Source organism: Poecile atricapillus, chromosome 28, assembly GCF_030490865.1.
Source record: "Poecile atricapillus isolate bPoeAtr1 chromosome 28, bPoeAtr1.hap1, whole genome shotgun sequence".
In the NCBI taxonomy this organism is placed as follows: domain Eukaryota; kingdom Metazoa; phylum Chordata; class Aves; order Passeriformes; family Paridae; genus Poecile; species Poecile atricapillus.
The window spans coordinates 1,013,431-1,034,575 of NC_081276.1; the positions used below are offsets into that span (position 1 = coordinate 1,013,431).

The 21,145-nt window shown below is 60.9% G+C and overlaps 2 protein-coding genes across 2 annotated transcripts; one reads left to right on the forward strand and one right to left on the reverse strand.

Moving 5' to 3' along the window:
* Window positions 1-601: 601 nt before the first annotated feature.
* Window positions 602-2,763, reverse strand: LOC131589485 (collagen alpha-1(I) chain-like). The gene is made up of 3 exons (XM_058859049.1): window positions 2,163-2,763; window positions 1,377-1,979; window positions 602-864 (listed from the first exon to the last, which is right to left on the reverse strand). Exons 1-3 carry the CDS (start codon window positions 2,761-2,763, stop codon window positions 602-604), a joined length of 1,467 nt encoding a protein of 488 aa, XP_058715032.1.
* Window positions 1,790-19,910, forward strand: ZBTB7A (zinc finger and BTB domain containing 7A). Its single transcript, XM_058858379.1, has 3 exons — window positions 1,790-1,971; window positions 13,626-14,833; window positions 19,315-19,910. The coding sequence occupies exons 2-3, from the start codon at window positions 13,641-13,643 to the stop codon at window positions 19,787-19,789; spliced, it is 1,668 nt and encodes a 555-aa protein (XP_058714362.1). The 5' UTR covers window positions 1,790-1,971; window positions 13,626-13,640; the 3' UTR covers window positions 19,790-19,910.
* The last annotated feature ends 1,235 nt before the right edge of the window (window positions 19,911-21,145 follow it).

Genomic DNA, 21,145 nt, shown 5'->3' on the forward strand with positions numbered 1-21,145 from the left:
CCCAACCCCTCTTCACTTTGTAGGGCACAACGGGGGGGTTTGGGGTCCTCCCCCCACCCAGCCTCACCGGGGGGGTTTCTCCAGCTGATTTTGGGGGGGTCTCAGTGTTGGGGGGGGACTCTGGGGGTGAATATTTTGGGGGGCGTGCCCCAGGCCCGCCGGGGGAAAGCGAAAGCAGTCGGGAGCTGGGGCTGCTGGGGCACGGCAGGGACGGGCCCGGGGGTGCAGCCCCCCCGCCCTAAACCCCACCCCAAAACCTCCTCAACCTCCCCCCCCGCCTCTGTTTGGGGGCTCAGGGACCCCCCAGTCCCCCGTGCCTCAGTTTCCCCACCTGCTCAATGGGGTTAATGACCGCAAACCCCCCTAAAACCTCCCCAAACCCCCCCTCGGGGGGCGGGGGGAGGGTGAGGGGTGGGCGAGGAGCTGAGCCGAGGTTATTTAAGGGAAAAAAAACGAATTGGGAAAGGAGAAATCCCAGGGAGCCGAGCGTGGAACGAGACCCCCCGAGCCCGGGGCGGGGTGGGGGGGGGTGTTGATCAAAGCTTTGCTTTTCTCGCTTTCTCTTCCTTTAATTAATTCAAAACCCCCAACGATCATTAATTCAAAATCCACCCGAAAATCTCGCCGGGCCCCCCCCCAGCAGGCGCTTTTCCCCGCGGATCCGGCTGGAAGGGAGCTGTTCCCAGGGGAGCGGGGTGCTGGGGGGTGGCACAGCCCCCCCCGGGGTGGGGACAGCCGCCCTGCTGTCCCCGTGTCCCCCTCGGCAGGCCCGGAGCCCGGGCTCGTCCTGTGCTCGCCAGGCTGGCTGCCAGCCCACCGTGACCTTGGGCTCCGTGTCCCCTTCCCAGCGTCGGGGGGCAGCGACTGGGGGGGATCCCGAGGGACACGGGGAGGGGGAGGCACGCAAGGGCCGGGGGGACATTGGGGACACGGAGGGTGACACGTGGTGCTGCGGGGAGGTGACTTGGGAGGGGGAGGAGGCAGCTGGTGGGGTGACACGAGTGGGTCTGGGGGCGTGGGGAGGTGCCCCGGGGGGTGGCACCGAGGTGGGGTGACCCGGAGGGGCTCGGGGAGGCGGCCGTGGGGGGAGCCGGGGGGGTTTGGGGGGACAGGGAGGTGTCCTGTGGGGACACCCGTGGGTCTGGGGGCACGGGAAGGGGTGAGGGTGGGGAGGTGACCCAGGGGAGCCCCGAGGGGTGACCCGTGGGGTGACGCGGGTGGGTTTGGGGAGCGCTGAGCTGGGTAAGGAGACCCAGAGGGGCTCGGAGAGGCGGCCGGTGGGGACACGAGTGGGTTTGGGGGTAGCAGGGTGAGCCGTGGGGTGACCCGGGGGGTCGGGTGACACAGAAGGGACCTGGGGGCTGCCCCGTGGGAACCCGAGTGGGTCTGGGGTCGTGCGAGGTGCGGCGGGGGCCGCCCCGTGATGTGACACGCGTGGGGCTGGGGTCCGTGTGACACTCCCGGGGGGGCGGGAGGTGACACCGAGCGACACCCCCGGGGGGCCGGGGTCCGTGTTGGGGGGGGGGGGGGGGCGGGAGGTGACACCGAGTGACGCTCCCGGGGGGGGGGCCGGGGGTCCGTGTGACACTCCCGGGGGAGCGGGGAGGCGACAGCGAGTGACACGCGTGGCTGCGGTGCCGCGGGGGGGTCCCCGGGGTCTCCTGGCGGGGCTCCCCCGGCCGCGCCCCCCCGAGCCCCCCCTGGGCCCCCCCCGCGGCCGCTCCGCGCTGCGCCCCCCCCCGGCCGGAGGCGGCTGCGCCCCGCGGGGGGGGCGGCGGGCGGGGGGGCGGCGCGCGGCCCCTTTAAGAGCGGGGCGGCCCCGGCCGGAGCAGGAAGGAGCCGCATACGGGCCTCGGCGAGCAGCTCCCGCGGGGCGGCCAGAGCCTGCTCCGCCCGCCCGCACGGCCCGGCCCGCCCGCCTCGGCACGGCGCGGCCCGCTCCGCTCGCCCGGACCGCTCGGCCCCCGCCCGGTACGGAACTGAGGGGTGGGCGCGGAACGGGGGAGTGAGGGGGGGTCGCGCATGGGGGGGGGGGGGGGTGGTTCAGGCCTGACCCTCCCCCCCCCTCCCCGGGGGTATTGGGGGGGTGGGGAGGGGTCGGTTGGGTCCGTTGCGGGGGGGGGTGGGGGCTGCCCCCCCCCTCCGCCCCCCCCTCCGTATACGTTGTACTTGGCCGGGCCGTGCTGGGGGGGTCGCGGGGGGGGGGGGGGGAAGGGTTCGGAGCGGGGAGGAGTTGGGGGGGGAGCGCGGCGCGGGGGTTGCTGGGAGCTGTAGTCCCTCGGCGGCGCCGCGCCGCAGGTGCCGGTGGGCGCGCGGACTGCGCTTCCCGGCGCCCCCCGCGCGCGCGGCGAGCGGGAGGCGTGTTGATGGGCAGCGGGCGGGGCCAATCGGGGCGCGCCCTCCGCCCCGCGCGCCCGCCCCGCCCGCCGCCGCCCGGCCCAATGGCGGGCGCCGCGCGGGGTGGCCGGGGACGGGCGCGGCGGGGCCTGCGCGGCTCCCCCGCCCGGGCCCGCGACCCCCGCCCGCGCCCGGCACCGCCGCGACCCCCGCCCCGCCCCGCCGCCCCCGCGGGGCCGCCACCGACACCTCCCCCCCACCCTCCTCCCCCCCCCGGCGCCCCCCGCCCCCGCCTCCCCCCGGCCTCCATTGCGGCGCCCGCCCGCCCGCCCGGGGGAAGGGGTGGGGTCGTGGCGCCCGGCCAAGGCTCCCTGTGGGCCCCGCGGGGGGGGCGGCCCGGGCCGGCGGGGGGGCGAGGCCGGTCATGGGTGGGGTCCCCCGGGGCCGCCCCGTGCGGGGGTGTCGGGCCGGGCCGTCCCCGCGCACCCCAAGGTCGTTGCCGGCCGGGGGGCCCCGGGCCGGGCCTGCCCGCCCCGCTCCGGCCCTGCGCGGCCGGGCTTGTTTTCACCCCCCTCGGCCGTCCCTTATCTCCCCCCGGCCGGCTGCGGGCAGGGGGGGCCGCGGTGATAATCCCCCCGCGGGGCTGGGGCGCTGCTGCCCGCAGGAGCCCGGCGGGATAAGGCTCTCCCCCCGCGGGGCTGCGAGCCCGGCCGGAGCTCGGCGTGAGGGGCAGCATCCATCCCTTGGACCTGCCAAAACATTCCCTGCCTGCCTGCCCGGCACCCGCCTCTGCCTCCTCTTCATCGCCATCCCCCACCGCGGGGCTCGGCTCGGGTGCCCAAAGTGCCAGAGGTCCCTGCCCTCCTCCCCCCGGAGCGGAGCTTGGTGAGGCTGGAGACGGGACAAAGTCACGGACACATCGCTGGGAGCTGGGCTGGGAGCTGGGCACTGCCAGGGAAAGGTTCCTTGGCTGGGCTGTTCCAGGAGTGTGGGAGAAGTTGGTTTATGAAGCTGTGTCAGGAGAGGTTGAGGTTGGATATCAGGAAAAGGTTCTTTTCCCAGAGCTTGGTGGGGCCCTGGACAGAATCCCAGGGAATGGTCCCAGAGCTTCAGGAGCATCCGGACAGCGCTCGCAGGGATGCGCAGGGTGGGATTATTGGGGTGTCTGTGCAGGGCCAGCAGCTGGCCTGGGTGATCCCTGTGGGTCCCTTCCAGCTGAGGTTATTCCATGGAAAGCCCTGGGACTCCGGCAGCAGCAGCAGAACATGTAAATCCCGGCGTTCCCGTGTGGAAAGCAACAGTTCCTGTTGTACAGCCCCAGCCGACGTGACTGCCCAGCCCCTGCCTGGCTCTCGCTGTTCCTGCAGACCCTCGGCTGCGGGGCCCGACCAGTTTGGGCAGCCAAAGTTTCTTTGGGCTCAAGGACTCTGAGCAAGAATTTGCTGCCGGTCCCGGTTCAAGAGCAGCCGTGTTCCCGGGGCTGGTAATTGTCCTGGCTATCGAAACCATAACTTATATAATAACTATTTTATGGACGTGGGGAGAGAAAGGTTCTGCCTGGAAGAATTTACAACCTAATGAGGGTTGAAGTTGTGCTCGGCGTAGCAACGGAGCTAAAAGGTCATCCTGGTGCTTTCCAAAAGTGTTTGGGGTGGTTGGTGGGGGTATTTTTCAAGGAATTGTGTGATTTCTCAAGGATTCTGCCCGTCCTGGTTGGAAATTGCAGCGTGTGGGCTCTTCTGGAGGCTGAGCAGGAAGAGCTGGGCTGGCTTTAATTCTGAGGGTTTTGCTGGAGTTGTTGGATTTCAACTACTTAAAAAAAAAAAAAAAAAAAAAGAAAAAATAAAAGAGACCGAGAGAAACCGAGGAGTTTATTAGAGAGGAGCCTTTCTTGTTTAATATTCATTCTGGCCCCTGTTTAGGCTTGTTCTGGTGAAAGAGGGAGTGAAGAGGCACAACCCAAACATGGGTGAGATGGTGGGATTTTTCCACCAAGCCTTAATTGCTTCAGTAACTCCAGGGAGGGTTTTGCAAGGCAGGAGCTCTTAATAAATGTGGTGAATGAAAGTAGTTCTTCACTTTGCTGCTCTGCAACTCGTCCTCTGCCTTTTTTTTAAATTATTAATACGTTTTTCACTCGTATTTCATCTCGTGGCTGTGGGTCTGGTGGAGATCTTTAGCTGTGGCTTCATGAGGAGCTCTGCTGGGTGGAATTAATTTGGCACGGTGAGGGCGCTGGGTTCCCTTCGTGTTTGGTGACTTTTGGAAGCAGAATTAAAAATTCCGGTTGTTCTCCCAGCGTGGGAATTTGGATGTGGGCACGGGACGCAAATGAGGGATGAAATTTATGCTGCCATCGAGGCTCTCTGGTGGTTTGGGCGCTCCTGTCTCCCTTCAAGACGTTTTTTTGGGGTCGGGTGCTGGGGTTTAACTGCAGGATCGCGTCCCATGCAGGTGTCCCACCTAAAAACTCTGAAACCCCAGGTCTGCGTTTGAGACCGAGTCAAAACGCCCGAGAACTGTGGTTTAATCTTGATTAAAACTGACACTTGAGGGTTTTCTCCCGTCTGGGGATGCTGAGTTTTTTGGGAGATGAACTTGTGTGGCGAACAATTAGAACCCGACTCGTTATCTCTCCTAGTCCAGGCAATAAACAGTTGCTTTAACTACGCTCTCAACCAGCCTTAACCTCAAATTGGAGCAGACCGGTCCCAGTGTGTAATTAAAAGCCTTTTGAGGAGCAGAACTCAGGGAGAGGGAGGCAGAATAGTGGCTGGGATAAGGGGAGCGTTTGTCCGCTTTGGTCCGTGCCGGTCGCGGTGCCTCCGCTCCCGGGGGAGCTCCGGGAGGACGGCACCGGAGTTAATCGAGGTCAGGCGAGCTGCGGGCTCCTGTGCGAGTATCCAGGGCCGATTGTTCCCCGCCCAGCCCCCTGCCCGGATCGCCTTCCCTGCGCTCAGTTTCAGTTTCCCACCCTGGCTCCGCTGGCAGAGCCGGGGCGCGGCTCCATCGCTCCCGGTGGGGCTCGTTCCCCCGGAGCCCCGGTGTACAACAAACACCCCGGCCGGCCCCGGGCTCTGCCGATCGCCCCGGGCTGCAGGTGGAAAGGAACTTTAGGGCTCGGCTTAATGCGACAAGGTGCGAGAAACTGGAAACTGCCGGGAGCTGCCCCGGGGCCGCAGGTGGGAGCCAAGGGCACGGCGGGGGGATGAGCCGCAGATCCCCTGGCAATCAGCGGCTTCCCAACAGCCATTCCTGGGAAAACGCTGCTCCCGATCCTCCTGGGGCACCCTCGGGATCCTTCCCAGCCCTGTGCCGGTCACCCTCTCCCGATCCTGGGTCCTGTCCCTGTGCCTGGCGTTATTCCGCAGCGGAGGATGCTCCCAGCGCTGCCTTTAACCCTCTCCTCCCCACCCTCACCCCGTTCCTGCCCCCATTTCCCTCCCGTTTTGCCCCCAGCACACCGGGAACCAGCGGGTAAATGTCTTTTTTCCCCGGTGTTTGCTGGGGCTGGGAAGGTGCTGGAGGTGGGCTTGTAGCTACAGGTTGCTGCTGTGCAGTTCCTCGGAGGCTCCTGCCCCGACAGGCAGAGCACAGGGATCAGCATTCGCTCCCTCCCCGCATCCCTGCGCTCCCAGCAGGGCAGGAGGAAGGAGCTCCGTGGCAGGAGAGCGTTGCCAGGGATGGAGCCCCGCTTGTTCCCGGGATTCGCTTTTGCTCGTCATCACCCGGAGTCGGGAATGGCGAGACGAGCTGTCTGTTAATCCACAAACTGGGAATTACATAAGGGACTGCCCTGCCCTGCTCTCTCACCAAACTCCAGTCTTATTCTTTTATTTATTTTCCCTTTTTTCTTTTTTTTTTCCCCCCTTTCCCGGTGTGGAAAAGAACAACCGGTCTGTGAGGTGTCATTTGAGGCAATCAGATTAATGCTGGAGCCGAGGGCAGGGAATGTCAGGAGTGGTGGGGGGGACACGGGGCTGCAGAGGGAATCCTGTGACAGGACAGAGGGACGGGGGTTTGGGGGCTCTGGGAACGGGGGAATTTGGGATTTGAGCAGTTTTTATGGTTCTCTCAGTTCAGGAGGCCACGAGAGCTGTGACAGGAGAGGGGGAATGTGAGGTGAAGGGGCACGTGGGCTGGGTTTTCCTCAGGGAAACACTGGAATGACTCTGGGGGGATTTGGGCTGGGGTGGGGACAGGGATTGGAAGGGGAGGGGGTGTCCAAGCATGACCTGCTCCGATTGTTCGAGCTTCGACTCCTCGATTGCTCCCTCGCCAAAGGGGCCTCACGTTGCCTTTTTGGAATAGCAGCTGCTTATTCCTGCCTGGATCCCGGTGCCTCCGGGCTCCCAGGGCTCCCAGGTTGGAAAAGAACCCTCCTGGGAGAGAGCTGCTCCTGCAGCCAGCTCTGCAGCACACACAGCCTCGTGGTTTGTGCAGTGTCCCCCCGTTTTCCATGGAACTCCTGAGACTTTTTAAAGTGTTTTGGGGAGCTGTGGCTGGCTCAGCCATGGCCTGGTGTTGTCCAGGAGCTTTCCCAGAGGAGCCACGTGGGAGAGAACCTGTTGGAGGGCTGGGACTGCAGCAGTGTGGGCACACTTGGGCTGGGTGAAAAGGGTTTGTTTGAACAGGAAAACAGGGAAAATTCCCATGGGTGCCGGGGTACCCAACTTTCCCGGGCCCTGGGCTGAGCTCAGATGGACCCAGCTTAGCCTGGGCAGTCGGGGAGGCCCAGGGGTGCTGGAACAGAGGTGGCTTTGGAGCAGCTCTTTGAGCAGCTCTCAGCAGTTTGAGGTTTTGTTTCAGCACAGGGAAATTCCTGTGACCTGTTGGTGCTGTCGGGGATAATCCCAGGACACGGAGTTTGTGCCTTGGACTTGTGCTGGGGCAGAGTGACAGTGCTGGGGGTGGAGGGGCTTCTCACCCCAAATAACCCCGCACAGGCAGCAGGGTGGGAGACTCCCCGGCCTCAAACCAAGGCACATTCCTGCCGGATTAAATCCGGCCTCTGATGACAAAGGAGAAAATTGGCAAGGAGGGCTGGGTGGAGGAACCAGTTCAGGCTCACCTTGCAACACGGGAGGAGTTTGGTGCTGTCAGGGCTGAGGGTGGCAGCTCGGGAGGGCTCCGTGCCTCTGCTCGGGTTTGGGATCCTCCGGAACGGCGCCGGTGTTTGGCCGCGTGGCCATCGGGGTCCGCGTCCTGCCTTTGGCCAGCAGCTGGAAACTGGAGTTTCCCAGGAGCTGGGCCGTGCCCTGCAGGGAAATCCCATCCCAGTTACATCCCAGGGAGCTGTGGAATGTGACATTGGGTCATCCCTCGTCTGCCTGAGCTGTGGAAGCGAGTCCTTGGAGAGGGAGCCGTGTCTCTGGGAACACCGTCAGCTTTCCTGGGAGATGCACAGTCACTCATCAGTCAGAGTGAGCCTGTTCCTTGGTGACACTTGTCCTCCCACTGGGACAATTCCACAGCTGCCTTCTCCAGCCTCGTCTGGGCCACCATGTGAACACCACTGGAATTGAGGTGGTTTGGGATAACCAAGAGGAGCAAGCCCCTTTCTTCCTGGTGGCTCCATGGCAGCATTCCCAACGATTCCCTGTCGGTGATGAGGATTCCCAGACCTCCAGCCCAGCCTGGCTGGTCCCTGCTCCGCTGTGGTCCCTCCACAGTTCCTGCTTTAATGGGTTTTTATTCCATGAAAGCTCCTGGGATGCTGGTGGAGGGATGAGGGATGTTCAGATCCAGGGCCCTGTCCAGACTTCAGTGGGAGCAATTGCTCTTCCTGCCAGAATTCCCTTGGCAGCAGCTGCAGGATGTGGGATTCTCCTTTCCTGGCTCTCAGATCCTGGTGTGTCCTGGCTCTTCCCTGGGCAGAAATGGCTCATGGGGAGCTTTGGCTCTGCCCTTCACAGGGGCCTGGAGTGCCAAGGGAAGGGGAATGGCTTCAAAATGAGGGAGAGATGGGATATTGGGAAGGAATTCCATCCTGGGGGGTGGGGAGACCCTGAGATGGAATTCCCAGAGAAGCTGTGGCTGCCCCTGGGTCCCTGGGAGTGTCCAAGGCTGGGTTGGAGCAGCCTGGGACAGTGGGAGGTGTCCCTGCCCGTGGGATGGAACAGGACGAGCTTCAAGGTCCCTCCCACACCAGCCTGGGATTCTGGGATTTTGGGATTTCAGGGATGTGTCCATCCGTGCCCCAGGACCTGCAGGCTTTGGGACACATTTCCTCGGTGTGGAAGGGCTGTAGGAGGGGGGTGGCTGAGCTGGAGCTCCCTGTGCTGCCCAGGCACCTCTTCCCAGAGCAGGGAGAGGAGAAGCTCCCTGGCAGGTCAGGCTGGGCGAGGACAGCCCGGCTGTTTTGGTTCTGTGGTCACACCACGAGTCCCTCGGGTGGGGCTGAGACAGGGGGAGGCTCAGGAGCCCAGGAGCTGTTGGAACATCTCAGATGTTCTTCCTCTTCACCTTGAATTTGAGACTTGGACTCGTCACAGAGTGGTTTGGGCTGGAGGGACCTTAAAGCCCATCTGGTGCCATGGCAGGGACACCTCCTCTGTTCAAAGCTGCTCCAAGCCCTGTCCAGCCTGGCCTGGGACATCTCCAGGGATGGAGCAGCCACAGCTTCTCTGGGAATTCCACTCCAGTCCCTCCCTGCCCTCACAGGGAAGAATTCCTTCCCAATATCCCATCTAAACCTACCCTCAGTTGGAATCCATTCCCCCTTGTCCTGTTGCTCCCTGTGCTTGTCCAAGTTCCTCCCTGTCTCTCTTGGAGCCCCTTTGGGCCCTGGAAGGTCTCCAGAGCCCTTGCAGCAGCATTCCAGCATCCAAAGGACCTACCAGGAGTGGGATGCTGTGATCTTTGGAAGGACCAGAGCAATCCAAGTGCTCTGAGGAGCCCCTGGAGCAGGGTTTGGTCAGGGCTGTGATTTGGAGCCTCTTTGGGAGCCAGCTGAACCCTCCTTGTGTGCTTCAGTCTCATTCCCATGATTCCACATCCCAAATCCAGAGCTGTGGTGGCTTTTCCCTGTTGAGAGCTGGGCTGGAGGGGATGGATGCTCGTGCTTGGAAAACAGAGCCAGATTGTCCAAAGCAGCCCACGGATATTTGCAGGGAGCTGCTTCTGCTCCCATCTCTTCCCTTCAAGAGCTGCATGATCTTGGTCATGTTACCCCAGATGGGATGTCTGGTCAGGACAGAAGAAAGCTGGAATTCACTCTGAATTCCCACTGAAGGCTTCATTGCCTTCTCAAGACCAAGGATTTCTTCCACTGCATCACTGGAAATGCAGTTTTATTTAAAATAAAAGCGTGCTGAGGGGGTTTTTAATCTTGATTTTTCCCACGATGCAGTTCCCTCTGTTGATGTGCAGGGTCTTCCTGTCAGGAACATCCAGCTGTTTTCCAGGTCCAAATAATTGGGATAGTTTGGCCCTAAAGCACTGACAGCACATTCCTTGTTGGGAGCAGTGGAGTTTCCGTGGCTCTGCGGGGTGGTTGGAATTGTGACTTCTCCCAAAACACCTCCTTCCCTTGCTGCTGCCTCCCGTGCTGGTGCCGAGGCCTGGGCAGAGTTTGGGGTGGATCCTGGCCAGGGGAATCCTGCTGGGGCCTGTCCTGGGCTGGCTGGCAGCGCCTCCGCCCCGGGGATGCCACGGTCACAGGGAGGTGAGGATTTGTGGGGAAAATGGGATTCTCCAGCTGCTGCTGAGGGATTGCTGGGATCACGTTGGGCAGCAGCCACTGGGGTGGGTTTTTTTTGTATAAAGCACCATTATTTTAATAATTCTTCCCTGGCTGCCCTGCCTGGGTCACGTGCCTTTGCTGCAAGAAATCCCAGGGCAGTTTGGGATCCTTGGGCACCTTGAGTGAGAGGCTGAGGATCCCAAATTCCGGATTGGTTTGGGTTGGACCGGCCTTAAATATTCCTGCCATGGGCAGGGACATCCTCCAGTATCCCAGGCTGCTCCAGCCTGGCCTTGGGCACTTCCAGGGATCCAGGGGCAGCCACAGCTCCTCTGGGAATTCCATCCCAGGGAGGAATTCCTTCCCAATATCCCGTCTGATCCTGCCCTGCCATGTCCAAAGTCCCTCTCCATCCTACAGACTCAACATCCATCTCCCAGAGCTCAGCTATTCCCGGGAAATGTTGCTTTGTGGATGGCAGAATTCCCTAAAGCTGTTTTCCCTCGTGCTCCGTGGAAAGGGTGATGCTGATTCTCCCTTCCTGCCCCGAGCAGGTGCCAGGTGTTGCTCAAGTTCTCACCTGTGCTGCTGCAGTGGGCGGCACCTCTGCCTTTGGGAAGAGTTTTGGGATCTTTTCCGGATTGGAGCAGGCAGAAAACATCGGCTGTTCCCGGTTCCCCAGGTGTGACCCAGCTCTTCCACCTGAGCCCTCCCAAACTGCTCAGGTTCCTCCAAATTTTAAGGCAAAGAAGCAAAGGGAAAAGGAAAAAAAAAAAAACCAAAACAAAAACCCACTGAGGTGCAGTGGAAAACTGGTAATTAAAGAGGTGTTTTGTCAGCACTTTTGGTTGTGATCCCATCTTGATGTGGTCGTCTCATTTGAATGTAAATGTCAAATTCCAGAGCTCCTGGAGGAGAGGGATTGGGTGACATCCTGCTGAGGGAGGCAGGAGCTCAGGGCTCTCCCTGAGCTCTGGGTGCTGCTCTGGGGCTGGGGGGAGACAGGTGAGAAATGGAGTTTGGAAGAAGGAAAGAGGGAGGGAGTGGAGCTGCTGGGAAATTCAGGTCAGTCCCCCTTGGTGGCCCATCCAGAGCTTTCCTTGCCAGGGAGGGGACGAGCTGTGGCTTTTGTCACTTGTCACCTGGCTTCAGGACATTCCCAAGAGGATTTTGCCCATTTTCCTTCGTGGGAACATTGCCATGAGCAAGGAGTGGGTTTGGGGTGTTTGGGACTTGTTTTGAGTCGCCCACCTCATGAAGGCTCCAGAAGTTCCCAAACCCCAAATCCAGAGTTCGGAACGCTCCGTTTCCCGTTGGTAATTCCAGCCCTTTGGAAAGGGAATGGGGGAGATGTTTTAAGGACTCCATCTCTGGATGTGGCTGGAGCATCCAGGCCCTGAATCCATTCCTGGGGGTTGAGGGCGGCCCCTTTGCCCCCCGCCGTCCTCGGGCAGCGCGGGACACAAAGGCCGTGTTGTGTGCGGGGTGGCCGAGTTGGAGCAGGCTCCGGGCGGTCTCATGACCCTGCAGCCATTCCCACACTTGGGGACGATTCTCCAGCCCCCGGGGTGGGGGTGACCTCCCCTGGCTGCTCTGGATCTCCCCGGAGCCGGGACAGGGACACGGCTCCCTGGGGATCCCTGCCCGGAGCTCCCAACGCCGCGTGCGGCTCCAGTTCAGCGCCGGCGGGAGAAAAAGCTTTGTGAAGCATCTCTGTGGAGAGGAAGGAGAGGGGGAAGCTCCAGGGCCATGTTTGGGGTGGGCAGGGATGTGGGATCTGCTGTCCTGGGTGCTGCAGCCCCCACCGGGAGGTTCTGGGGAGCTCTGGAGCTGCCCCGGTGGGAATGGGACAGGCAGGAAAGCTTCCCTGGAATCCCAGCCTGGGATCCCCTGGGATCCCCTGGGGATGCTGGGATAGGCTGACCTTGCCCAAGGTCACACCTGAGGTTGGCACCAAATCCAGAGCCTTTTCCTCCCTGATGTAAAAAATCCCTGAAATTGGGGTTTAAAGGTCAGACCTGGAGCTCGGGAGGTGCCTCTGGAGCTGACCCCGGGTGTCTCCGGCTTTGGTGTTTGGTGTTGGTGGCAGAACTGGTGCCTGCACATCCCCGGGATCCTCCCTCCTCCTCCTCCTCCTCCTTCCTCCTCCTCCTCCTCCTCCTCCTCACCCCCATCCCATTCCTGCTGGGAGCTGAGCGCTGCTGTCCTGCTGCTGTTCCTCACCCGGGGCTTTGCTCCAGATCAGTTTTCCACAGCCTCAGACCTGCCTTCTCCTGCCTTTTCTCCGTATAAAGCAGGAAGGTGCCAAAGTTAAACTTATTCTCTGGGCTTAACAAAACTTCTGAAAAATAAGTAAATATGGAAAACTACTGAGGAGGCCGGGGGTGGGTGGGGGAAGCTGGAGTTGTGCAACCTGGGCTCCTGCTCCGTGCTGGGACCCGGGGCTGGGAGTTGCTTCCTGGATAATTACTCCTGTTCTGGATCCATCCTGACTCATCCATCCCCCCCCGTGGCGTGGGACAGGCCACGTCCCGCCGTGCCTCAGTTTCCCCATCTGGGAATCAGGGTCTGGGATACTCCAGCCTTGTGCTGGGGTGGTTTGTGGACCGGTTTGTGCGTGGATTTCTTGGCTCCTGCTGATCCCAGTGCTTGGGATGGGAGGGAATTACAATTCAGTTATATTGAGTTTCCAGCAAAGGCATTGCTGCTTCAAGGAGCGTGTGGAATTGCTGCTTGAGATGGACAGGAGGGAAATGTTATTCCGAATTTTTGGGATCAGGAGAATGAGATTGTGGGAGAATTAGGGGCTGCTCAGGCTCGCAGTTGGGCCCCAGTGCCCCTTTCCCAGCAGAGGGGATCCCTCTGGGTTTTTCCAACCTTTGGAGTCAAGTGGATCTGTCAGGAGTTGCCTTTATTTATTTATCTTGTCCCGAACAAACCCTTGGCATTGGGAAGAGCTGCTGCTCCTGCTGGAACCTGTCCAAGATCCGGGTCTGGTGCTGGCACTCGGTGATCCCGGTGTCCTTTGCTGTCTCCTGCTCTGGGGAAGGAGCAGGAGCTGCCTCGGGTTCCAGGGGTCAGCTCTGCTCTGTCAAACCCCTGCAGCAGCAGCTGGGGGTGCCTGGGGCTCCCCTCTCCCGTTCCCAAAGGACATTCCCAGCCTGCATCTCTCCAGGTGTTCTGGGATGAGTGATGGGAATGGTGTTCCCGGGATGACATCACCGTGTTGGCTGCTCTCAGGGACATTCCCAGTAGGAATGGGGATGGGAAATGCTCCCAGAGCTGGACTGGGCTGTGCTGGGGAGGCTCAGGCTGCCGTAACCCCGCGCTGGGCACGGCTGTGCCCGCTCCAGGTGATCCCAGCTCCTGCCAAGGCTTGCTGCTCTGGCCCAGATCTGCATTCATTCAGCTGCTCTCACTTGAGAGCGCCTGGGCTCTGTTCCTCCTCCTCCTCCTCCCCAGGTGAGCACAGCACGGGCAGGACGATGGGAGAGGCGCAGGGGACACGCACGGTGCCTCCTCAGGGATTTGGGGGTTCTCCCCACGTCTCCAGGCTGTGACTCACAGTGTCCCCCTCCTTCCTTCCTTCCTTCCTTCCCCACAGCCTTTAGCGTGGAAGATGGCGGGTGGCGTGGACGGCCCCATAGGGATCCCGTTCCCGGATCACAGCAGCGACATCCTCAGCAGCCTGAATGAGCAGAGGAACAACGGGCTGCTGTGCGACGTGGTCATCCTGGTGGAAGGCCAGGAGTTCCCCACCCACCGCTCCGTCCTGGCAGCGTGCAGCCAGTACTTCAAGAAGCTCTTCACCTCAGGGTTAGTGGTGGACCAGCAGAACGTGTATGAGATAGACTTTGTGAGTGCGGACGCCCTGTCGGCGCTGCTGGAGTTCGCCTACACCGCGACCCTCACCGTCAGCACTTCCAACGTCAACGACATCCTCAACGCCGCCACGCTGCTGGAGATCCCGGCCGTCAGGGATGTCTGCACGGATCTCCTGGAGAGGAAGATTCTGGCCAAAAATGACCAGATGGATACAGTAGATCAAATTGATCAGAGGAACCATCTCAGAGCAAAAGAGTACCTGGAGTTCTTCCAGAGCAACCCCGTGAACGGCCACCAAGGCAGCTTTCCGTGGACCAACCCAGAGTTGAGAGACCTTCAGAGACTGAACTTCCGAGGCCAAGAGGAGGAGGAGGAGTCAAACTGCAACGGCCTGGACTTCTACTCGCAAGCCACCCCAACCGAAAGACCAAAGGCAAGTGACTGTGACCCTGACAGCAACCCGGCCATGTGGCTGGACCGCGAGGACGAGGAGCCGGTCAGCGGCGGGATGTTCTCCCCTTCCCAGAACGGACATTACAGCAGCCGTGGCTTGGCCACCCCGGGGGAAGAGGAGGGGGGCACCCCCAGGGGCCCTCTGGACCCGCAGGAACCCGGGGACTCGCCCAGCTTCATCCCCACCGGCACGGAGACGGAGGATGACGCCAGGGAGGTGGATGAGCTGGCCACCAGCGCCCTGCTCCAGCAGATGATCAACTCGGTGGGGCGGCAGCAGCTCGGCGACGACGACCGCAAGGACGAGGACGGGGTCATGGATTATTACTTGAAATATTTCGGCAGTTCCAGCGAGGGCGACGTGTACCCGTCCTGGTCGCAGAAGGTGGAGAAGAAGATCAGGGCGAAAGCATTCCAGAAGTGCCCCATCTGCGAGAAGGTGATCCAGGGCGCCGGGAAGCTGCCGCGCCACATCCGCACCCACACCGGGGAGAAGCCCTACGAGTGCAACATCTGCAACGTCCGATTCACCAGGTACGGGCTGGGCAGGGGGGCTGAACAGAGACCCAGGGGCTGCACCAAGAGCTGGGGAATGCACAGAGACCTGGGGAATGCACAGAGACCCAGGGGCTGCACCGAGAGCTGGGGAATGCACAGAGACCTGGGGGCTGCACTGAGAGCTGGGTAATGCACCCAGACCTGGGGAATGCACAGAGACCCAGGGGCTGCACTGAGATCTGGGGAATGCACAGAGACCTGGGGAATGCACAGAGACCCAGGGGCTGCACCAAGAGCTGGGGAATGCACAGAGACCTGGGGGCTGCACTGAGAGCTGGGTAATGCACCCAGACCCAGGGGTTGCACCCAGACCTGGGGACTGCACCCAAACCAGGGGTCTGCACAGAGATCTGGGGAATGCACCCAGACCTGGGGACTGCACCCAAACCTGGGGACTGCACCCAGCCCCAGCCCTCCCCTCACCCCAGAATCCAGCACAGGGCTGGTCCTGGGTGATTTTATCTCTCTGCTCAACTCATTTCCATCCTAACAGGCAAGTTGGGGCTGGAGGCCAAAGTTTTCCAGGGAGATGAGCAATTTGTGGGTGTGACACTTGAGCACTTGTGACAAGGGGCCTGGCTCCATGGCCAGTGCCACCTTCTCGCTGTCCTGACTTGATGAGCTCTGCTGGAAACCCCACGTGGGGGTGAAACAGCTGCAGCTCTCGGTCTGTCCATGGTGGTGGAGGCAGGAGCAGGGGAATGGCTCGGGAATGGTTTGGTGGCATGGCTGAGGTGGTGGAGGTTGGGTTGGAAGGAGCCCAGAGCCCACTCGTGTCCTTGGCAGCCCCGGTGCAGCTCCCGGGGGCGTTTGCCCCGGCCCTGTTGCTGATGGGGGCTCCTCTGCTCCTGGCCCCGGCCACGGGAGCACTGAAGAAAGGGAATATTGTTTGGATCGCTCTGGTTCACTCCGCTCCACAGCCGGACACCGCCTCCTCTCCCCGGGCTGTGCCGGGCCGGGGGTCCCAGCCAGGAGCAGCCCTGGCCCTGCCGAGGGCAGCCTGGGCCTGGGGGGCTGCTCCTTTCCCTTTCCCTTTCCCTGCTCCCTTCCCTTTCCCTGCTCCTTTCCCTTTCCCTGCTCCCTTCCCTTCCCTTTCCCTGCTCCTTTCCCTTTCCCTGCTCCCTTCCCTTTCCCTGCTCCCTTCCCTTTCCCTGCTCCCTTCTCCTTCCCTGCTCCCTTCCCTTTCCCTGCTCCTTTCCCTTTCCCTGCTCCTTTCCCTTTCCCTGCTCCTTTCCCTTTCCCTGCTCCTTTCCCTTTCCCTGCTCCTTTCCCTTTCCCTGCTCCTTTCCCTTTCCCTGCTCCTTTCCCTTTCCCTGCTCCTTTCCCTTTCCCTGCTCCCTTCCCTTTCCCTGCTCCTTTCCCTTTCCCTTTCCCTGCTCCCTTTCCCTTTCCCTGCTCCTTTCCCTTTCCCTGCTCCTTTCCCTTTCCCTGCTCCCTTCCCTTTCCCTGCTCCTTTCCCTTTCCCCTTCCCTTTCCCTGCTCCCTTCCCTTTCCCCTTCCCTTTCCCTGCTCCCTTCCCTTTCCCTGCTCTTTTCCCTGCTCCTTTCCCTGCTCCTTTCTCTTTCCCTGCTCCCATTCCCTTTCCCTGCTCCCATTCCCTTTCCCTGCTCCTTTCCCTTTCCCTGCTCCTTTCCCTGCCTGCCCACACGTTCCCACTGTGCCGGTTCCCCCAGGCCGGCCCTTCCAGGAGCTTTGGGGGCTCCATCCCATGGGGCTGCTCGGTGTGGGATCCGTGTGGGATCCGTGTGGGATCCGGAGGGGCAGGACACGGCTCCTGCCCCTTCCCCTGCTGCGGCCGCGCCCACGCCGGGGAGCTGAGGAATGCAGATAATGGCAGGGGCAGGGTGCCAGCCCTCCCTGCGCTCCCCCGGCCCTGCCACGCGGCACCTCCCTGCTCAGGGCCGATCCTGAGTGATCCTGAGTGATCCTGAGTGATCCTGGGTGATCCTGCAGCGATCCTGAGCCATCCTGGGTGATCCTGGGTGATCCTGCAGTGAACCCGAGCCATCCTGGGTGATCCTGCAGTGATCCCAAGCCATCCTGGGTGATCCTGGGTGATCCTGCAGTGAACCCGAGCCATCCTGGGTGATCCTGCAGTGATCCTGAGCCATCCTGGGTGATCCTGGGTGATCCTGCAGTGATCCTGAGCCATCCTGGGTGATCCTGGGTGATCCTGATGGATCCTGGGTGATCCTGCAGTGATCCCAAGCCATCCCACCCCGCTGTGCCCCATCCAGGGCTCCCCCAGCACTGCCAGGCGAGGGGAGGCACAGGGAGTTGGGGAGGGGGAGTTGGTGGGGCAGTGTCACCTCAGCCTTTTCCATCCTGTTCCCATTCCCTGGGGTGAGAACCCTGTTCCCATTCCATAGGATGAGAACCCTGTTCCCATTCCCTGGGATGAGAACCCTGTTCCCATTCCCTGGGATGAGGACCCTGTTCCCATTCCCTGGGATGAGAACCCTGTTCCCATTCCATAGGATGAGAACCTGTTCCATTCCCTGGGATGAGAGCCCTGTTCCCATTCCCTGGGATGAGGACCCTGTTCCCATTCCCTGGGATGAGAACCCTGTTCCCATTCCCTGGGATGAGGACCCTGTTCCCATTCCATGGGATTGAGAACCCTGTTCCCATTCCCTGGGATGAGGACCCTGTTCCCTCTCCCAGGAGAGCCTGGCACCTGTAAAAAAGCTGCTTTTCTAAAACCCCAGATTCCATCCCAACAGTTTCCCACTTGTTCCCACAGCAGGATTTGTGCCTGGAGAAGCCTGGACAGGGTCAGGAGCCGTCCTTGGCATGGCCGGTCCCTGCCGTGCCCTGAGCTCCGTTTCCCCCTGGTTTTATTCCTTCCCATCCACATCCCATGGCTGGAAAACAAATCCCTTCCCCATCCCGAGGGGCTCTGGGAGGGCTGGAGCCGGGATCCGGGTTTGGGGAGCGGGTTTGGGGTGTGGAGCCGGGGCTGCTCCGGCCGGGTGGGGACCCAGCCCGGCCCTTCCCAGGGATTTTTGCTCCCTGGCTCTTCCTGGTTCCTCTGCGGCCGCAGGAGGAGGAGCAGCGGCAGCTCCGGAACCACAGGAGAGAGTGGGGGGTTATAAAATGACAAAGTTTAATTTCACAAACCCCTTTTTGTGTCCTTGGGGGCTTTAGGAATTCCCTGGAGCTTTGGGAATTTGGGGATCCCGTGGGCCAAGGGGGAGCATTCAGGGCTGGGATCTGAGCGTTCCATCCAGGAACGGGGTGGATCCGCTCGGGAAGGGTCGGGCAGGTGCAGGGGAGCTCAGGGGGGCTCCCAGTGCCCGGCCACGTGCTCAGGGCTGGGATTTTCCTCCAGGAAACGGCGATGGCTGCGGCTCACGTGGCTCTGCTGGCCCCCAGCCCGGCCTCAGCACCGGCCCTGCCCCGCCTGGGGGAGCTGTGGCCCCAAATGTGCTGTGTGGGACCCCAGAGCTGGTCTGGGCAGGGTGGGACCCCATAACCCAGCTCAGACCCTATATGGGGATAACTGGGACCCCATAACCCAGCTCAGACCCCATATGGGGATAACTGGGACCCCATAACCCAGCTCAGACCCCATATGGGGATAACTGGGACCCCATAACCCAGCTCAGACCCCAGATGGGGCTCACAGGGACCCCATAACCCAGCTCAGACCCCATGTGGGGATAACTGGGACCCCATAACCCTGCTCAGACCCCATATGGGGATAACTGGGACCCCATAACCCTGCTCAGACCCCATATGGGGCTCACAGAGACCCCATAACCCAGCTCAGACCCCATATGGGGCTCACAGGGACCCCATAACCCAGCTCAGACCCCAGATGGGGGTAACTGGGACCCCATAACCCAGCTCAGACCCCAGATGGGGCTCACAGGGACCCCATAACCCAGCTCAGACCCCATATGGGGATAACTGGGACCCCATAACCCTGCTCAGACCCCATATGGGGCTCACAGAGACCCCATAACCCTGCTCAGACCCCATATGGGGATAACTGGGACCCCATAACCCTGCTCAGACAGTGTGTGACCCCACACTCACACCCTGCACAGGGCAATGCCCAGCCCCATTCCAGTTCCCTGCCCCACAGCAGGCACTGCCCAGCCCCATTTCACTTCCCAGCCCCACATCAGGCAATGCCCAGCCCCATTCCAGTTCCCAGCCCCATTCCAGTTCCCAGCCCCATTCCAGTTCCCAGCCCCACATCAGGCAATGCCCAGCCCCATTCCAGCTGGCTCAGCCGTGTTCTGATGCCCAGCCCCGCTGCCCCCCATCCCCGTGGCTGCCCCCCAGTGCCCCCCATCCCCGTGGCTGCCCCCCAGTGCCCCCCATCCCCGTGGCTGCCCCCCATCCCCTTTGGCTGCCCCCCAGTGCCCCCCATCCCCTTTGGCTGCCCCCCAGTGCCCCCCATCCCCGTGGCCCCCCAGGCTGACGTGCCCGTGCCGTGCTCTCCGCAGGCAGGACAAGCTCAAGGTGCACATGCGGAAGCACACGGGGGAGAAGCCCTACCTGTGCCAGCAGTGCGGGGCCGCCTTCGCCCACAACTACGACTTGAAGAACCACATGCGGGTGCACACGGGGCTGCGGCCGTACCAGTGCGACAGCTGCTGCAAGACTTTCGTCCGCTCCGACCACCTGCACAGGCACCTTAAAAAAGATGGATGCAACGGGATCCCGTCGCGGAGGGGCCGCAAGCCGCGGGTCAGGGAGGCCGGGGCCATGCCCCCGACGCCCACGGGCAGCGCCGAGGACGGGGGGAGCTTCCCAGCCGAGAGCCAGGAGCCCGAGGACACCGCGCAGGGCGCCGAGCACGAGCGGCAGCAGCAGCAGCAGCAGCAGCAGCAGCACTTTGAGGAGAATTCCAATAACGAAGCGCCGGGATTGAATGTAGCAGGAGGGTCGGATGAGGGTAACGCGCAAGGACTCTCCTAAACCAAAAAAAAAAAATATATATATATATTGACAAAATGAGAATAAGAAATGACAAAAAAAAAAAAAAAATCAACCCCAACCGACAAAACAACCACCTGAGAAAAAAGAAAAAGTCACAAAATCTAGTTAGTACTTTTCCTCCGATTTTTCTCTTTAAAAGATGTTTCTCTCCCTTTTTTTAAGGAAAAAAAAAAGCAACAAAAAAAAATACAAAAAAAAAAAAGAGAGATATTATATTAACGTTTTCCAATCTTCCCATCGTAAGCGGGGCTCTCCCCCGAGGATCCCTCATAGCCAAGGACCTTTTCTTGGAAAGGCAAGGACGTTAGGGAAGCACGAGGTGGGGATGGAAAGTGGCTCTGTCGCATGGAAAAGAGCTTCCATGTAAATCCAAAGCTTTATTTTGTGTCCAAACACGTGTTTAAAAAAAAAAAAAAAGAAAAGAAAAAAAAACTTATTTCAGAGAGAGATCTATTTAAGAAAAAAAAAAAGGAAAAAATAGAAAAAAAAAGGAGTGGTAGGAGTTGGAAGGGCTGTGGCAGGGCGGGATTTGGGATTTGGGGGCCGGGGGCTCCTTCCCAGGAGATCGGGGTCAGGATTTGGGGTCCGTCCCCCCCAGCCCCGTGCGAGGCTCAGTCGGGCAGCGAGGGCTCCGGGGGGGGAGCGGCCGGAAAAAATTGCTGGAAATTGCTGGAAAATTGCCTAAAAAAAAAATCATGTGTGAGAGAGAGAGAGAGAGAGATTGAGAGAGAGAGAGAGAGAGAGAGAGAGAGAGGGCAGCAGGTTCGGCAGGGTTTGTGTCGGGCACCCGGGGCTGGGGACAGCGGAGATGGGGACAGGAGGGATGGGACAGGCAGGGATGGGACAGTGGGGATGGGACAGGAGGGATGGCTCAGCCATGCCCTGGATTCAGGGCTGCTGTGTCCATCCCTCTGTCCATCCCTGTCCATCTCTCTGTCCATCCCTCTGTCCATCCCTGTCCATCACTGTGTCCATCCGTGTCCATCCCTCTGTCCATCCCCATGTCCCTCCCAGTCCCTCCCTGTGTCCATCCTTCTGTCCATCCCTCTGTCCATCCTTGTCCATCCCTGTGTCCATCCCTGTGTCCATCCCTGTCCCTCCCTCTGTCCATCCCTCTGTCCATCCCTCTGTCCATCCTTGTCCATCCCTGTGTCCATCCCTGTGTCCGTCCCTCTGTCCATCCTTGTCCATCCCTGTCCCTCCCTCTGTCCATCCCTGTGTCCATCCCTCTGTCCATCCCTGTTCATTCATGTGTCCATCCCTCTGTCCATCCCTCTGTCCCTCCCAGTTCTTCCCTCTGTCCATCCCTCTGTCCATCCCTCTGTCCATCCCTCT

Bases quoted from the DNA above. Each gene is read 5' to 3' on its own strand.
- ZBTB7A (XM_058858379.1), top strand. From the start codon at position 13,641: ATGGCGGGTGGCGTGGACGGCCCCATAGGGATCCCGTTCCCGGATCAC. The intron at 14,834-19,314 runs GTACGGGCTGGG...TGCTCTCCGCAG, and splicing joins TGCAACGTCCGATTCACCAG to GCAGGACAAGCTCAAGGTGC.
- LOC131589485 (XM_058859049.1), bottom strand. From the start codon at position 2,763: ATGACCGGCCTCGCCCCCCCGCCGGCCCGGGCCGCCCCCCCCGCGGGG. The intron at 1,980-2,162 runs GTATACGGAGGG...CCCACCCCTCAG, and splicing joins ACGGCCCGGCCAAGTACAAC to TTCCGTACCGGGCGGGGGCC. The intron at 865-1,376 runs GTTCCCACGGGG...GATCCCCCCCAG, and splicing joins ACGACCCCAGACCCACTCGG to TCGCTGCCCCCCGACGCTGG.